Raw genomic sequence first — 15,262 nt, 5'->3', positions numbered from 1 at the left:
TGGAAGTCCCTAGTACCCTATGGCATAGCAGTTTAGAGGCCCGCTGAAGCCTGAGGTCAGTTTAAAAGCAGCCTTGGATAACCTACAATGTTTTGGCATATTAGTGACCTTCAGGTTCTCCCCTAGGTATCCCAAGGGTGGGGGATCAGGTATTTATAAGGTACACCCTTATAAAATGAGTTTTTATATGCCTGGGTAAAGTGAACTTTCACATTTCACTCCCCATATTGTGGTAACGTGCTGCTCAAATTCGACTTTGATGCTAGGAGGACCGTGGATCTGCAATATTTCTACAGATTCAGAACCCCTAAAGTCTCCTCTAGTTGCACATGGGGTGGGGGTCCTGTAGATATAAGACAAGTACTTATAAAATATGTTTTTGTAAGTCCTGGTGCTGGAATAATGGCCCAAGTCATTTTTCCCATTGCAAACCCCCTGTTACATAGGTTAACATGGTAGGAAGTTATTGATTAATAACTCTTGATAGGAGAAGGCTAGAAATGCCATTCATAGAATTCCCAGAATGGTATTAATAAATCCAACAATATCATATTGTTGAATTTCTGCTAAAGTGTACATACAAGAAGTTATACGACTTTCTTGTGTGTAAATCGAAATTCAGCCTTCCAGTGGTCGGCCCTGATTAGTCAGAGTTAAGTGGATTAGCCAGGCTGCCTTGAAGAGGTGATAAAGAGCACTGGAGTTAGCTAGCTCTGCTGGCAGGACAGTGTGCTGTTCCATAGGAATGCCAGGCCAGGGGAGGAGTCGTAAACTATGTTCTTCAAAGAGGAGGGTAGAGACTAGTGTCATTTACAACTCTCAACTTCCCACCTTAGGCAGATGGTAGGATTAAGGAAGGTATGAGCAGATGCAGGGGGGAGATTCTAAGTAAATTAGCCATCCTAGGGGTGTGTTTAGCCAGCTCTTACCACCATGCTGGAAAATCAGCCATTATGGTTTTGGAAGATTTGATGAATTCTGGGACAAAATAATACCACACTCTACAGGATGTGGTCATATATTGGAGGAGTTACCCTGCTCCCATTGGTCAGAAGTGACCTCCTGCTTGACCCAGAGAATTAGGAATAAGAATCTGAGAGGCGCAGAGCCCTTCAGATTTGCTGCTTGAAACTTACTGAAGCAAGAAGTGCCCTGTTGAGAAGTTTTGTTGCGCAAAGATTTCTAAGGCCTGACCTCTGAGGACTGCACCATCTGAAACTACAGCCCTGTGGATTATCTTGCTGAAAAACAACTAAAGAGTGGACTTCCTGAAAGCTACAGGTTTAAAGAGTTCATCTGGAACATCACCAACTAAATCTACACCTTGGAGAACTACCAGTGAATTTGTAAGGGTTTTGTACCAGTGCACTGTGGGAACTGACATCCTCAACTTTCAAGGACCATCCTGGAGCTTCTAGACCCTTGGATTGAGTTTGAGACACGGTGCGACCCCTTGAGGAACTTCAGGCAGAAGTTCAAGAAGTTTGGAGAACTTTGAAGCAACTTTGAGGAAAAGCTCCATAGAGGGACCGACTCAACCTGGCCAGACTGGCCGCCTGCCTTCAACCACGAGCCGGCCAAGCCAACCAGGTTCGTCCCGCTAAAAGCTCCATCGCTCCAGCTTACAGAGATTGAATGACTGGGACTAGGATAAATCTGAAGCCGGCGCACCCTCACCGGATCCAGCTACATGGGGAGCATTGAGAGATGCCGCGAGAAAAAAGCTCCACAAAAGTTTCTAATTGCACTTGTAGAAAAGGTGACTGGGAGCAACCACGAGAGCCAAGCCGCCTGCCTTCCATCGCGTGCCGGACTGGATTCCTCGATTGTCCTGCTGAAGCGTTAAAGGAAAGTTTTCTAAGTCTGCTCCAGGGAAGTTGACCGGGAGCTCGTCGAAAGGCGAGCCGGCGAACCCTCACAGGATCCGGACTGGCTGGGAACTTTGAGGGCCCTCTGGAAGAAAAGCTCCAGAAAGTTTTTAAGTGTGAAGGTAGAAACTGAGACCGGGACCTGTTGTGAGCTGTAGCCCCTCAGGGTTACAGCGCGCCTGTCCTGAAACTTTGACCCGGTCTATCGCAAGCAGGAATCACAATACGGTGCTATAATCTTCTAAGTGCTATATTTGATTAAATCTTTGAAAATTCATGTCTACGGTTCCCTACATTGGATTTTTGTAATTTTGGTGTCATTTTAAAGATAACATTATTTCCTATTTTTATAAATTGGTAGTGGATTTTTATTATGTGTTGTGTTTCAATTATTTCCTGAATTGGTGTTTTTAATTGCTTTACATATCTGTCTTTGAAGTTGCAAGCTACCAAGGGTTGCGCATGGGAATAATTTTCAAAGACCTACCATGTGTTTGTGGCCTTGTTGCCAGTGGCAGACCTAAGTTTGCTGACAGATTTTGGACTTAAAATATTTCAGCCACTCCCGACGCTCTTTCTTTTTTAATTATCTCACTGAAAGGAGGGTTGAATAGGGCAGTCCGGCGCTCAGTGTGTGTAAGCCCCAATGTTACAATCCACGTGTAGGTAATGCTTCAAGGGAAAGGGTGTCAACCCAACACCCTTAATATTCTTAAACAGAAGCCCATGCCCTGGGCACATTCAATAAGTGTCCAAGAAAAATGATCTCCACGTCTTGCTCCAGTCTTCAGCCAGACTTCAATTTATTCTGAACGTCACAACAGCCTCACACCAGCCAACACGTGTTTCGTCTTCGGGTTTAATGTCACCCTATGACTTACACAGGGCTCTTGTATATGACTATTCTAACTGCGATATCCTATTCAAATCTTAGTCCAGCAAAGCAAAAAACTCTTGTGTCTTTTGGTGACACTTCCCGAGTGCGGGAAAATAGGTCCATCCCCGTCTTCATGATCAGTAACGGAGTACAAGCTGTTACTGATCACGAAACACGTGTTGGCTGGTGTGAGGCTGTTGTAACGTTCAGAATAAAATGAAGTCTGGCTGAAGAAAAGATGAGTCTGACTAAAGCATGTTTTAGGTCACATTCATGAAGAGCACCAGGTGGACATTGCACTGAATGTCTTCTGCTTACCTGTGGAGTCTGCTTGAGGATGTAAGATGTGTATGAGAGATGCTGTGACAAACCACTGTTGGTGCTTTGGGCTCCACCAGCAGTGCTCCCGGATGAACTACCCTGGACACCTGCAACACAGAGTAGGAGATGCATCAAAATTACTTTGGAAGAGGTAAACAACAGCGTTCTCGCATAGCAAGTAAAAAAAAGTATTAGAAACTAAATGTAAGGTCTAAATCTATGTATTAAGGAGCCAGGCAACTGTGGCACACTCTTGTTTATCACAGAACAGTGTATTGGCTAATCATCTCTCCAAGAAGTTAGATAATGGAACAGAAGAAAAACCAGAACACATCATATTCAAAAGGACAGAGCACAGAATTGTTTGCCATACTGAAATCTCTGCAATCCCTGAAGGTGGTTAGTGGGGGAGGAGGAAAGCATAGAACAAAACTCATTGTAAACTAAACAATATATCACAACAAAACTAACACCCCTGTACCCACAGAAGATTAATCTGGTCTGGCCTTATGTGAAATCTAGCATTCACCTCGTCCCCATCAGAACACCTGGAAACCGTCATCGCATCCACAGTTTCAATCATCCAGGTTCATTGTTCAAAGCCTTCAGGCCAACTGAGACCCTTAGTCCTTAAGACAACATTGCCTTCTCAATATCTAGAGCAGCCTTTTTCCTTGCTACTGAACCAACAAATCTTGACTGACTCAGCTTCACACATTCCCCTTATACTGCTTTTGGAGGACGCAGTTTTTCCAGTCCACAAACCTTAACACCATCATCACAGCCCCTCCAGATGCAGCACTAGATGTCAGCAGCCTTTGACATACGCTAAAAGCTATCAAGAGCAGACATTTCACAACTTGAAAATCTGTACTCTGAATATAATTATACTACACCACTAAGTCTCTTAGACCATTATTAGATAACTGGATACATTTACCTATTTCTTTTATTGGAAGAATTAATTAATTAAAATAAACACCATCCCCAAAATGTTTTCTCTTTTTCATTCATTACCTTTGTACGTTCCTTATAGGTGTTTTAAAATACTAGACTCTAGTATTAGAAGATTAATATTGCAGAAAAAAAGAGAGGAGATCCTTAAAAATTCTAAAACTTCCAATAGTTGACAGTGGGTGGGCACTTTCTGAATGTGGTATTTATTATTGGGCTAGTATGGCTGACCGTATTTGCATGCTGTATGACTTTTGTCCAGATAACTTGCTTCATGCCATCGTAGCCATGAAGAATTCTGGTAGCAGTAGTACCAAATTTAAAAGCAGTAAAATCAAAAAAGTTAGATTAAAGACTTTGATAGCTCCAGAAAAGATTAGGACTAATATGAGAAAGTTCTTGAAAATCCCAGTCTTTCATGCCTATACACTTCTGAGGATAACCCAGACTTACCAGAGTGCTCACCTCTACTTATTTTGGTGTTTGGTCGCAGCTTGGAATCAAGTGGCTAGGCGACCTGATGGATGACTCCGGGCTTTAATCTTTCATAGATCTACAGGCAGAATTTGCTACACACCATCGCAATGTCTTTAAATACCTGCAGATTCGGACTTTCTTACTGAGCGGGAGTAGCAATATTATTACCCCTTTGGTCCAGTCTGACATTGCACGAATTATATTTGGTAAGCATTCATTTAGCATTTCGGAAAAATATAACTGTTTTATTCAGTACTCTTTCAATGATTTGGGAAATTGGGCTGAGAAATGGACGTTAGCTTAAATAAGGGTGTTTCAGTTCAGGAACTCTCCAACGTTCTTGCGCAATACTGCAAAGCTGTCACCTCGACTAGACTAAGAGGCCAGATTTATCGCACAATGTTCGATTTTTACATTAGTCCTTCTACATTGTCAAAATGGTGGTATAAGTCATTCAGAAGCCCACGCTGTGATCCTAAAGCAGTTGCCACCGACCTCATGTTTGCTACATGTCCTAAACTGATACCATTTTGGTCTTTGATACAACAGCAGATATCTTTAGCCCAACCTCATGCAGGAATACCTCCTCCAAAAATGATCCTGCTGGGCACAGGAGCTACTGCCTGGGCTCTTTCCATTCTTTCCATTGCTAGACTCAACATTGCAAGAAATTGGAACTCTGTCTCTTCTCTAAAGCACGAGGAGGGGTGGAAAGAAGTAATAGAGGCATGTGATTTAGAATTGCAGATAGTGAAGGTCAGAGACTCTACCCTGAAATGTCATCGTTTTTGGGGGAATCTGAAAGATTATTTGATGTCAGATTAGAGATTGTTGATTATGCTAATTCATTTTTTATTTCCCATCTCAAATGATTTACTTCAATTTCGAGAAGTAATTATAATATATATGATTAATACAGGTTTTCCTGAATAATGCAATATTATGATGTGTCTTGGTACTCTGTTGCTTGCACTCTCGACAACAAATAAAGTAAAAAAATAAAAAGGCAGACATTTCTCCTCACCTGGATGTTGATCCATCAATTCCAACAAAGTTCCCACACTCATAGATGTTAAAGTCTCCAGTAATACCTCAGTCAGGAAACAAGGGACCCCCTTTAGGTACTGCCCCAATGCAAATTGTTAAACATCTATATTATTTCTGCCAAATATCTGCAATTTCACATTGTTTAAAATAGGTCAGATCATTCAACACATCTGCAGTATTCACTACCTGGTCCTCAAACGTGCACACTCTGATGCCAGTCGCCTCAATAATTTATTCAGCACTAAGGCTCCTGCTAATTTAACATTCCAGTATCCCCTCAATACGTTTTACCACTGCCTCAGATAGCTTATGAATCTAGCAGAGATTTGATTTCCCTCAGCAAAATCTAGCAGAGTGGAATTTGTTTCCAGCTAATCAACTTTTAGACTCATCTGGGGAATCACTAGGCCCTTCCCTCCAACAATGATTAACCTTGGCTCGCAAGGCATAAAAACAGACAACTTTCTCATTTTTATGGCCAGATTTGTTGAGAGTCTGCAGAGAAATCACAGCTTTTGGTGTGTTCGCTAAACCAGCATAGTACCATGCTACCCTCCCCTCAATAAAGCACAGAGATCATCTGCATTTTCAATTCAGAAAAAAACACCTCAGTGAGCTCCTTACAGAAACAGCAGACTTTGATGACTCGATTGCAACAACATGGCAATCAGGGAGAGATCATTATCTTCTCTAGCATGCTTGTTTCCAAGCAGCCGCCTGAGCAGATGTGTTGGATGGACCACCAGTACACCACAGTGACTACCATGGGTCTCACTTTCTTGCTCTCTTCTTGGGGGTCCAGAAAAAACTCAAAGCATCCCAGAACATACCTGATCACTCACCAGAGCGAACTAACATTACAGGAGCTTAAACTATTAAAAATATAGTCCCCAGAAGTTGAAGCAGCACACATCTAATGCTGCAGGAGATGTGAAGGAGTCCCAAGGTGACTAACTCACCAACGTCCTGAAGGGCACTCAGGTGTCCTCTGTCTCATCTCAGACTGTGGGAGCAGTGTGGGCAGCTAGAAATAATATCTTTAGTTTGAAATAAGTATAAATGTCACCGGAGGGTAAGGATTTCTACATGCTGATTTACATATACAATAACGGAATGAGCTCAACAACTACCACATAATGCAAATAATACACTGACACAAGTTCTTCTGAGTCAATTAAACAAGTAGCACATTTGATTTGGAGACGATTATACATACAAATTCAAACGAATGCACTGTGCATTAATAATGATATATAAACACACCATGTCATTATTATGTTACAACAGAGTTCTTCTGCTGGGGACCCCTAGAACTATCAAACAAATGTGAATCATAAGTCTTTCTCATGTCTGAGCTTAACAGCCTCCAGAACAATTTCAGCTGGAGCAGAATTGAATAGGCCTACAGCCGATATCACCCAAAACAAGGCTACATTGACCAATCTTACCACTCAGATGTTTACAGATCACAGTAACGATTGAGTTCCTCCAGAACAAGACCAATAGGAGAAACTGGCATTCTTTGATCAGCCATGAGAATGCATCACGATTTCTTACTGCTGTTATCAGGAACCAAGCCACTTATAGACAGTCTTTATGAGGAGACCCAAACTCTAGTACTGTTGGGCAAGTGTTCATCAAGGGGTTTCTACTACGGAAAGGTCTATGCTCTTGCCAAGGGTAACCACTATGATTTAATGCTCTCATAAAATTGCTGCAATTACAGGAAGGCAATTAATATGAGAGGTGCACCTGAACAAGTTTGCTTCAAGTTGTTAGCAAATTTGAATGCTTAAGAATACCGATTTGAGTTCAGAAGTTGAATGCAAATGGAAATATATTTAAGGCAACTGTAAGATCATTCTGTGTATATGGATCGAAATCCCCCTTTTTCAGCGATTAAGCTAAAAGTTGGGACAATCAACCAACCCAAAACCATTAGGAAAATCAATATATGCCACATATATTTTCTGCTGTCTCAAATGAATACTTTTCAGCAATTCAGCAAAGGTCTATTAAGTTGTGCCATAAAGAGAAACATTTACGGAAATCCATCCATCCTCAACTCTTGTTCCTACCCATATCTTTAAATCCCTCAACAAATATTTTGTGATGGTTTTTCCCATTGTATCTAACAATGCAAGCAAACACTAACTTGCATGCTCATCATGGGGACATTATCAGATGGCGACACAATAAAAAATAATTTGTTCACTGTAATATATCTTAACCTGGCATCCACAAAGCATTCTCATGATGTTCGTGACTGGCTAGAGATTTAAATAATAATAGAAGATTACTGAGGTACATATACATAAGAACGCACAATGTAAACACTTGAAAAGCTCACAATGCTCTGTAATGTGAAGGAATTTAAAATAATTCAGTTGGTATCCTCAGCTTGATTTCTGTTAGCAGCGCAATTACAGCAAACAGAATCTAGTATAAAAGACTGATGGACTCAATTGAAACACTAGTGTGTACCAACAATGCATTTCAATTTATGTTTTAGAAATAAACCGACATTTTGAAAAGTTCCCAACCTCCACATTAACAACAAAATGTAGACTTATGTATATTTTAACATATTGGAGGAGTTACTTACCTTCGGTAACAATGTATCTGGTAGAGATACAGTCTTACCGCGGATTCCTTAACTTACAATATCCCCAGGCATCAGACTGGATCTGAAAAACATTCCACAGCACCTCTGCGCGCTGTGGGGCGGCGCCGCACGGCTCCACCCTGACGTCGTCCACAGACATGATGTCAGTGGAGCCATATATGCCCCTCTCGGCACGATGACGTCACTTTTCGTGGGAGAAACTTTTCCGCACCACAACGCAGAGCCACCACCAAAAACTGTGGGAATATGGGAACAGAGTGCGAAATAGAAGAACAAATAGAACCATAAAGGACAGTGCCAGGCACTGCATCTTGAAAACTAGTAAAAGGAAAGAGCAGAGCACCGCTCTGAGAAGCGACCTCACACAGTGAAGGCCAAACCACATGTGGAGGGAGAGGAAGATGTGAAAGAACAGCATGGCAGACGACAAAGTCTGCAACTAGAGTGTATGACCGTGAAGGACAACAAGTCCGGAACATAGGAGCAAGGACAATTCACCACAAGACGTCACCAGGAAGAGACGTCGTAACCCCAAGAAGAGAGAGATAGAATGTGGCAGAGCCAATAGACTCAGACCAATGGGTCGCAGGGGTGAGAAGAGACCCCAAGGCGACGGAGAAGGGGAGAGCGGGGGGTGGGAAAAAACATGAATAGATCCCACACAGAACAATCCAGGCACAGGGTTGGACAGGACACATGACATATGAGCATACCACCAAATCACGAGAATGGGCAGAGTAGAGAAATGAAAACAGAAAGAACATTTTGTGTCGGGGTGAAGTGAAAATGTCACCCTGCAGAATGGGCAGACCAGCTGGAAGGAGACAAATGTAGAAAACCCAACCTAAAAAGGTCCTCGCAGAATGGGGAGGATGGGTGGGCATTAAGGAATCTGCGGCTAGACTGTGTCTCTATCAGATACATTGTTACCGAAGGTAAGTAACTCGTCCATCTGATAGAGACATCTAGCCGTAGATTCCTTAACTTAGAATAGATACCAAAGCCATACCCAAGAGGAGGCGGGTCTGCAACTGAACTCCAACAAGTTCCCGAGAGAACTTAATCGTCAACAAGGTGACAAAACACGGTGGGAAACTCAAGTCAGCGCAGCCACACCAGACCCTAAAGCTCAGAAAAGTGCGGAAAACATTGGGAGGCAAAGGCACCACAAGCCGTCCAAGAGCAGCATGAAAACCCCCGGATGTATACTGGGTGAGAGAAAGAAAACATATACTAGATATGTTGGCGTGAAGGAACTGCGCCTGAACTGAAAAGAACAAGGGCCCCAAGAGACAGTGGTCGGCAAAAGAAGAGCAGCCATCACGGAAAAGAGGAGCACCATGATGCTGAAAAAAGACCCAGTCAAGGCAGGCGAGGCAGAGGCCGCACGGTAAGGAACTCATACAGAGGCTTAGATGTACTACAGGCAACTGGAGCCAACTGTACCCGAAAGTGCAAATAGAGCGATGCTAACGTTAGGATCGCAGAACAGCAGAAAAAATGGACAGCCTGACCCACAGAAGGCAGAAGGATGCCTGTGAGGAAGATTCCGTAGGAGCATACCAAGGCTAAGGCCACTACCCAATAGCTAGCAAACACCCCATATAAGTTTCAACCCCTGCTAGGGGAGTCCTCTTGGGCAAAGCACACATTCAGGGGACTGAAAAGGAGACAGAACCAGCCGTCCAGCTGTACTGAACAAATACTGATATGGCGGAACAACCCCCTACACTATCCGGGTACTATGCAAAGAACCGGGGACATTTTTGAAAACCAAACCAAGAAGGTAACATCGCCTATGCAGAAGAAAAAGTCACTATAAGGCAGAAGGCGAGAGTTATGGTAGTCCAGACATGAGGCGGGAGACCGCTGAATCTGCATGGCTGTCAAAAAGTTCCACTCCATTGAACGGTAGATCTCTAAGAGCATCCCGGACACTGTCTGGGAAACAACTGCCGCGCAGCCATGCATGGCGGCGCAAAGCCACAGACCAAGCAAGAGCCCTACCCATAGAGTCAGTTGCATGAAGGGAAGATCGAAGTGAAAATTGCGCCATTCCCCTGCCATCAAGAAGAAGGCGATGTAATTCTGCCCGTGGCCCTTCTGGAAGAGAAGAAAGAAGGATCTCGGCTATGTCCCAAAGGGCAGAGGAAGCGCGTGCGAACATGCAAGATGTATTTAATGCGCGGATGTTCGCACTGGCAGAAGCAAAAAGCTGGTGTCCAGCCACCTAGACTCCCAGGTGGGAGGTAATAATGGCAAAGCGGAGGAAGACTGCAAGTCAAAGCCGCCTGAACAACCGGACCCTGAGCCCTAGGGTGAAGGGACACAGAGTGGATAATCCGGGCAGGACGGTGTCTGCGAGCAATGGCCCGATCGACAGGGTCACCAGAGGAGGGACTCGCCCATGTACCAAGCAGGATGTCAAAGAAAGATCCCCCAAGGGGTAGCAAAGGCTCCACCTCAATAGGCTCCATGTGGAGAAGATCCAGTAAAGGATCAGAAGACAGGAAACCACAGGGGGCTGGAATCGAAGAATAACTGCTTCCCTGTGAATAGCCCGTGCATAGGCCGCTGGTTTTCCAGGATCCGCGTTGGGACGCGGAAAAGAAGAAAACTGACGTCAGCGTGCACGGAGGGGAATATATGGCTCCGCTCATGTCAGGTCTGTGGACGACGTCAGGGCAGAGCCGTGCAGCGCCGCTGCCCCGCGCGCAGAGGTGCTGCTGTCGAAAGTTTTTCGGATCCAGTCTGACGCCTGGGGATATTCTAAGTTAAGGAATCTGCAGCTAGATGTCTCTATCAGATTCATTAGTTGTTATTGTATACAAATATAAAGCATCAAAATTCCTTAGGCAGGTGTTCCCAGCTTCTACTAGTGATTCCGTCCCGCTATCATAGAGGGTTTAGGTTTTAGTATTTCTAGGGACAAGTTTGCCTCAGAATTTTTGTTCAGTGAAGACAGACTATGCCACACCTTTTCATTCTTGGGTGTTATAACCATAGTCAGTCTTCTGTCTGTAAAGAGAGCACATAAAACATCTGTGAGAAAGTGGCTCTATATATATACTGGACTTGAAGGAAGTACAGTGTGTATAGAGTCCACCAACCCCAGAGGTATAACAGAGGTTAAAGTCAGAACTGACCTTACTCTCCAAAGTGGTAGCTTGGTCAAGCAGTAAGGCAGTACCAGAGGACAGTGTAAAGCATTTGATGTACCCACTCAGTCAGCAAAAGGTTTCACACACTCAAGGACTGAACTCCAGGTCAATTGTTTGTATATCCAAAGATATGGTTGTTTTATTTTTAGAACCAACAGTTATAAAAATATACTTTTCACATTACGAGTACTCTCATGTAAATACTTTGCAGAGGAGCAACAAGTTTGTACACATAATAATCACAGGTTAGCTAATAGCAATACAGTTCTGAAACACACACTAGCATTGAGCTCAATGGGTTTTCATAGGAAAGTACAGTTGATTACTTTATGGATTACTTTGGTAGTTCCAGGACTAGATCTTGGATTCAGTCCTGGGGTCTAAGCTGAAACCAGATTAGCAAAAACGTTTTAGTTACAGTGATGATTTTTCCTGGATATAAAGCCGTTTTAAAAGTTCACACTTAGAAACTTTTCGAGGTGATTCTCACAATGTTATTCAATGGGAGGAAATTCAGGTTACAGGTAAAGTACGATCGCGTTACTTTTGTAACCCAGCACTAGTCTCCTAGGGCCAGCACTGGGGGCTTAACTCAAAACAGGTAGGTAATTGCGTTTCAGTATTTCGTACGATTTTTAAAGAATATTTGCAGTTTTCAAAAGTAGACACTTCAGGCAATGGGTTCCTATGGAGAAAATGCAGGTTACTAGTAAACCCGCTAGGGATTACTTGTGTGGTTCAGTACTGGGCTGAAAGGTACAGTACTGGCTTCTCTCCTGATCACAGGTGAGTATTTTCGAATTCGGACTTTGGCTGATTTTATGGTTTAAATCTTTTATTGAGTTTTCAAAACAGGGAACACAAACAGACCCCGCTTCCCCAGCAGATGAAATAATGCCGCAAACTTCCTGTATGACACAAATGAAGGCGCACAATAGTAAGAATAACGACAATGCAAGATTTTAAGCGTCCTTGTGAAGGGGAAGCGTTGTCCAACCCCCCCCTCACCCCACCCCCTTGTCCACAAAGCAAAAGAAAAGGGAAACAGGATCCATCAAGCCAATGAACAGAGGTTGTGAATCGATCCTTAGCTCTGGCCCTTGCGCTTGCGCATCGGAGCCTTCTGTTCCCCGATCGGGATGTCTGCTAGGCGCAGGTTGCGTGGACAGCTCAATTCCCTGAACTCCCCCGTGAGCAAAGTTAAAAAGGGCCGCCAGAGATCTGCAAACTCCTCACCCCTCCCCGCCCTCGCCAAAGGGTTGCGTGGTCTTCCAATGTGCCAGGATGTTTGCAAGGCTGCCCCCAGAGCAATCGCTATGAGCCTTCCCCTCCTAGATTTCAAGGGGTACATTAAAGCTTTAGGGAGTCCTAGCAGGATGTAAGCGGGAAATCTAGGAAGTTGGGTATCAAGATGGGAGTCTATGTCGTCCAGAATCGTACTCCAATAGGACTGCAAACGATCACAGCTCCAGAGTAAGTGCTCCAGTGTGCCCAACCACCCACACCCTCCCAGCAGCGGTCACTAATACGGGGGTCCCAGTGGTGTAGGCGTTCCGGTGTATGGTACCAGTATGTGGCCACTTTAGTCAAGGTTTCGGTGAGGCTCGTGTGGTAAGCAGAGTGCCTGGCCCTATGATATATGCCGCCCCATTCTTTGTGTGTGAGTGACCTCCCCAGGTCCCGCTCCCATCTGGTCCTGCCCGCGTTGTATGTATAGGTGGATGTGAGGAGGAGATGTTGGTACAAGTCAGAAATCAGTTTCTTATCGGAGGTGCGGGTTACCAACCATTTTTCATACAGAGTGAGGAAACGCTGTGCACCTGGTCTGACCTCCGGCTGTAGTACCCAGTGGCGGACCTGCAGATAGGGTAGGCGATCGGACTCTGGTATACCATAGTCCTCCCTCATTTGTTGGAAGGAGAGAATACCGTTTGGGTTGAACAAATGCCCCAGGGCTCTGAAGGGAGAACGTCTCCAGGCTGTAAATGCTCCGGGGTCCAGTCCCGGGGAAAAGTCGGGGTTAGCGAAGAGCGGGGTCATCGGGGAGGGAAAGGACGTGAGCTTGTGGCGGACAGCAACTCGGTCCCACACTTCCAAGACGGTGCTCGTAATCTGCGAGGCATAGAGGTTGGGGGGGCGTGGTGCCTGGGGAGAAAGGGAACCCCCTGAAGGGGCATGCCCGCAACTGCTTGATCCTGAAAAAGCCAGTTCTTGCCCGATTCCAACAGGTGCCATTCCACCAGGGTGCGAAGTTGCGTCGCTTGGTAATATAAAGGAGGTCAGGGACCCCAACTCCGCCGTGAGCGGGCGGGAGCACCACGATCGCATGCTTGAAGCGTGGACGGCGACCATTCCAGATAAAGCGCACCAGGTCGGACTGCGTCCGCTGAAGCCAACCTGCTTGTGGGCGCAGCAGGAGAGTCTGGAACACATAAAGGATTTGGGGTAGCAGGACCATGTTCGTAGCTGCTATCCTCCCCAGCCAGGAGAGAGAATGGAGCTTTCATCTCCGGAGTTCGTCGCTGAGGCGCGAGCGGAGCTTGGTATAGTTCGCCACCACAGTGGCCGGGATGGTTGGTCCCAGCAGAACTCCCAAGTAGGGGATTGTGGTGCTCGACCATTGCATGTCAAATTCGCCTTGTACCTCGATGAGTGTCTCCGGTGAGAGAGAGATATTAAGAGCCTCCGATTTCTCAACGTTAATCTTGAACCCAGAAGCCAACGCAAAGGTATGTACTTTGATAAAAAGCACTCGAAGCGATTGCATCGGCTCAGTGAGGGAGAGTAATATATCATCCGCGTAAAGGCTGATCTTGTGCATGTCTCCGCCAAAGGGGATGCCCTTGATAAGGTTATAATGCCTGACCCGTTGCGCTAAGGGCTCCATATATAGAGCGAAAAGGATAGGGGAGAGGGGGCACCCCAGCCTGGTTCCCCTACCGATTGGAAAGCGCGGGGAAGTGTGCCCGTTAACGCGGACCGTGGCGTTGGGTCGGCCATAGCAATTCAATATACGATTGCGGAGAACTTCTCCCACACCAAAATGTTGTAGCACCTGTTCCAGGTAGGGCCAGAGCACCGTATCAAAGGCCTTTTCGGCGTCAATGGTAAGTAGCATGCAATCCGGTCGCGTCTGCGACCCGGCCTCAATAAGGTGGAGGACCCGTCTGGTGTTGTCACTGGTTTGCCTTTGGGGTATGAAACCGGCCTGGTCAGGTTCCACCAGCTGTTGCATATATGGTGCCAACCTGCTAGCCAGGATGCCCGTGTACAATTTGAGGTCCAGGTTTAAAAGGGATATCGGCCTATAGGAACTACAACGTGTGGGGTCCAGGCCGGGCTTCGGTATAACTGTTATCGCCACTTCTAGGAGGTCCGCCGGGATCGCGCCAGGCTGGTCAAAGGTGTTAAAGAGGTCTCGCAACAGGGGGGTCACCTGAGGACAAAACGTTTTATAAAAGGCCGCCGAGTAACCATCTGGGCCTGGGGATTTCCCTAGTTTGAGGCGAGATATCGCCGAAATCACCTCCTCTAGGCCGATGGGCCGGTCGAGAAACTCCGCCTGAGCTGCATTCAGGGACGGGAGGTGCGAGCCTCCTAGGTATGCGAGTCCGGCCTGCAGGTCGAGCGGGTCACCCGTATATAGAGTTTCATAAAATTCCCCAAATGCTGCGGCTATGTCAGCGCCGTCGACCACGAGGTCTCCCCGTCTGGTCTGTATGGATCTTATGCCCTGCCTTTGGCGCTGTTCTCGCAGCTTACTCGCCAAAAGTTTCCCGCAACGATGACCCCCACTATAATACGCGTGTCTGAGGCGGAGGGCTGCATACTCCACAGTGTCCTGATCTAGAGCGGCCAACATCTTTCTTTCCATGCAAAGTTGGCGCCATGCCCGAGCTGCCCCTGTGCGTTGGTGCATCTGCTCCAACTC

The 15,262-nt window shown here is 45.6% G+C and overlaps 1 protein-coding gene across 2 annotated transcripts in view; it reads right to left on the bottom strand.

Annotated features, from left to right (window-relative positions):
- Window positions 1-15,262, bottom strand: part of YEATS2 (YEATS domain containing 2) — a 1,326,518-nt gene that overhangs the window by 756,356 nt on the left and 554,900 nt on the right. For both annotated transcript variants that reach the window (XM_078665556.1, XM_078665557.1), the window contains exon 17: window positions 3,064-3,173. In XM_078665556.1, coding sequence (XP_078521682.1) covers window positions 3,064-3,173 — 110 coding nt within the window. The remainder of the gene's footprint in view (window positions 1-3,063; window positions 3,174-15,262) is intronic.

This window comes from Lissotriton helveticus, chromosome 11 (genome assembly GCF_964261635.1).
Source record: "Lissotriton helveticus chromosome 11, aLisHel1.1, whole genome shotgun sequence".
Classification (NCBI taxonomy): Eukaryota; Metazoa; Chordata; class Amphibia; order Caudata; family Salamandridae; genus Lissotriton; species Lissotriton helveticus.
This window is presented reverse-complemented; position numbering and strand designations above follow the sequence as displayed.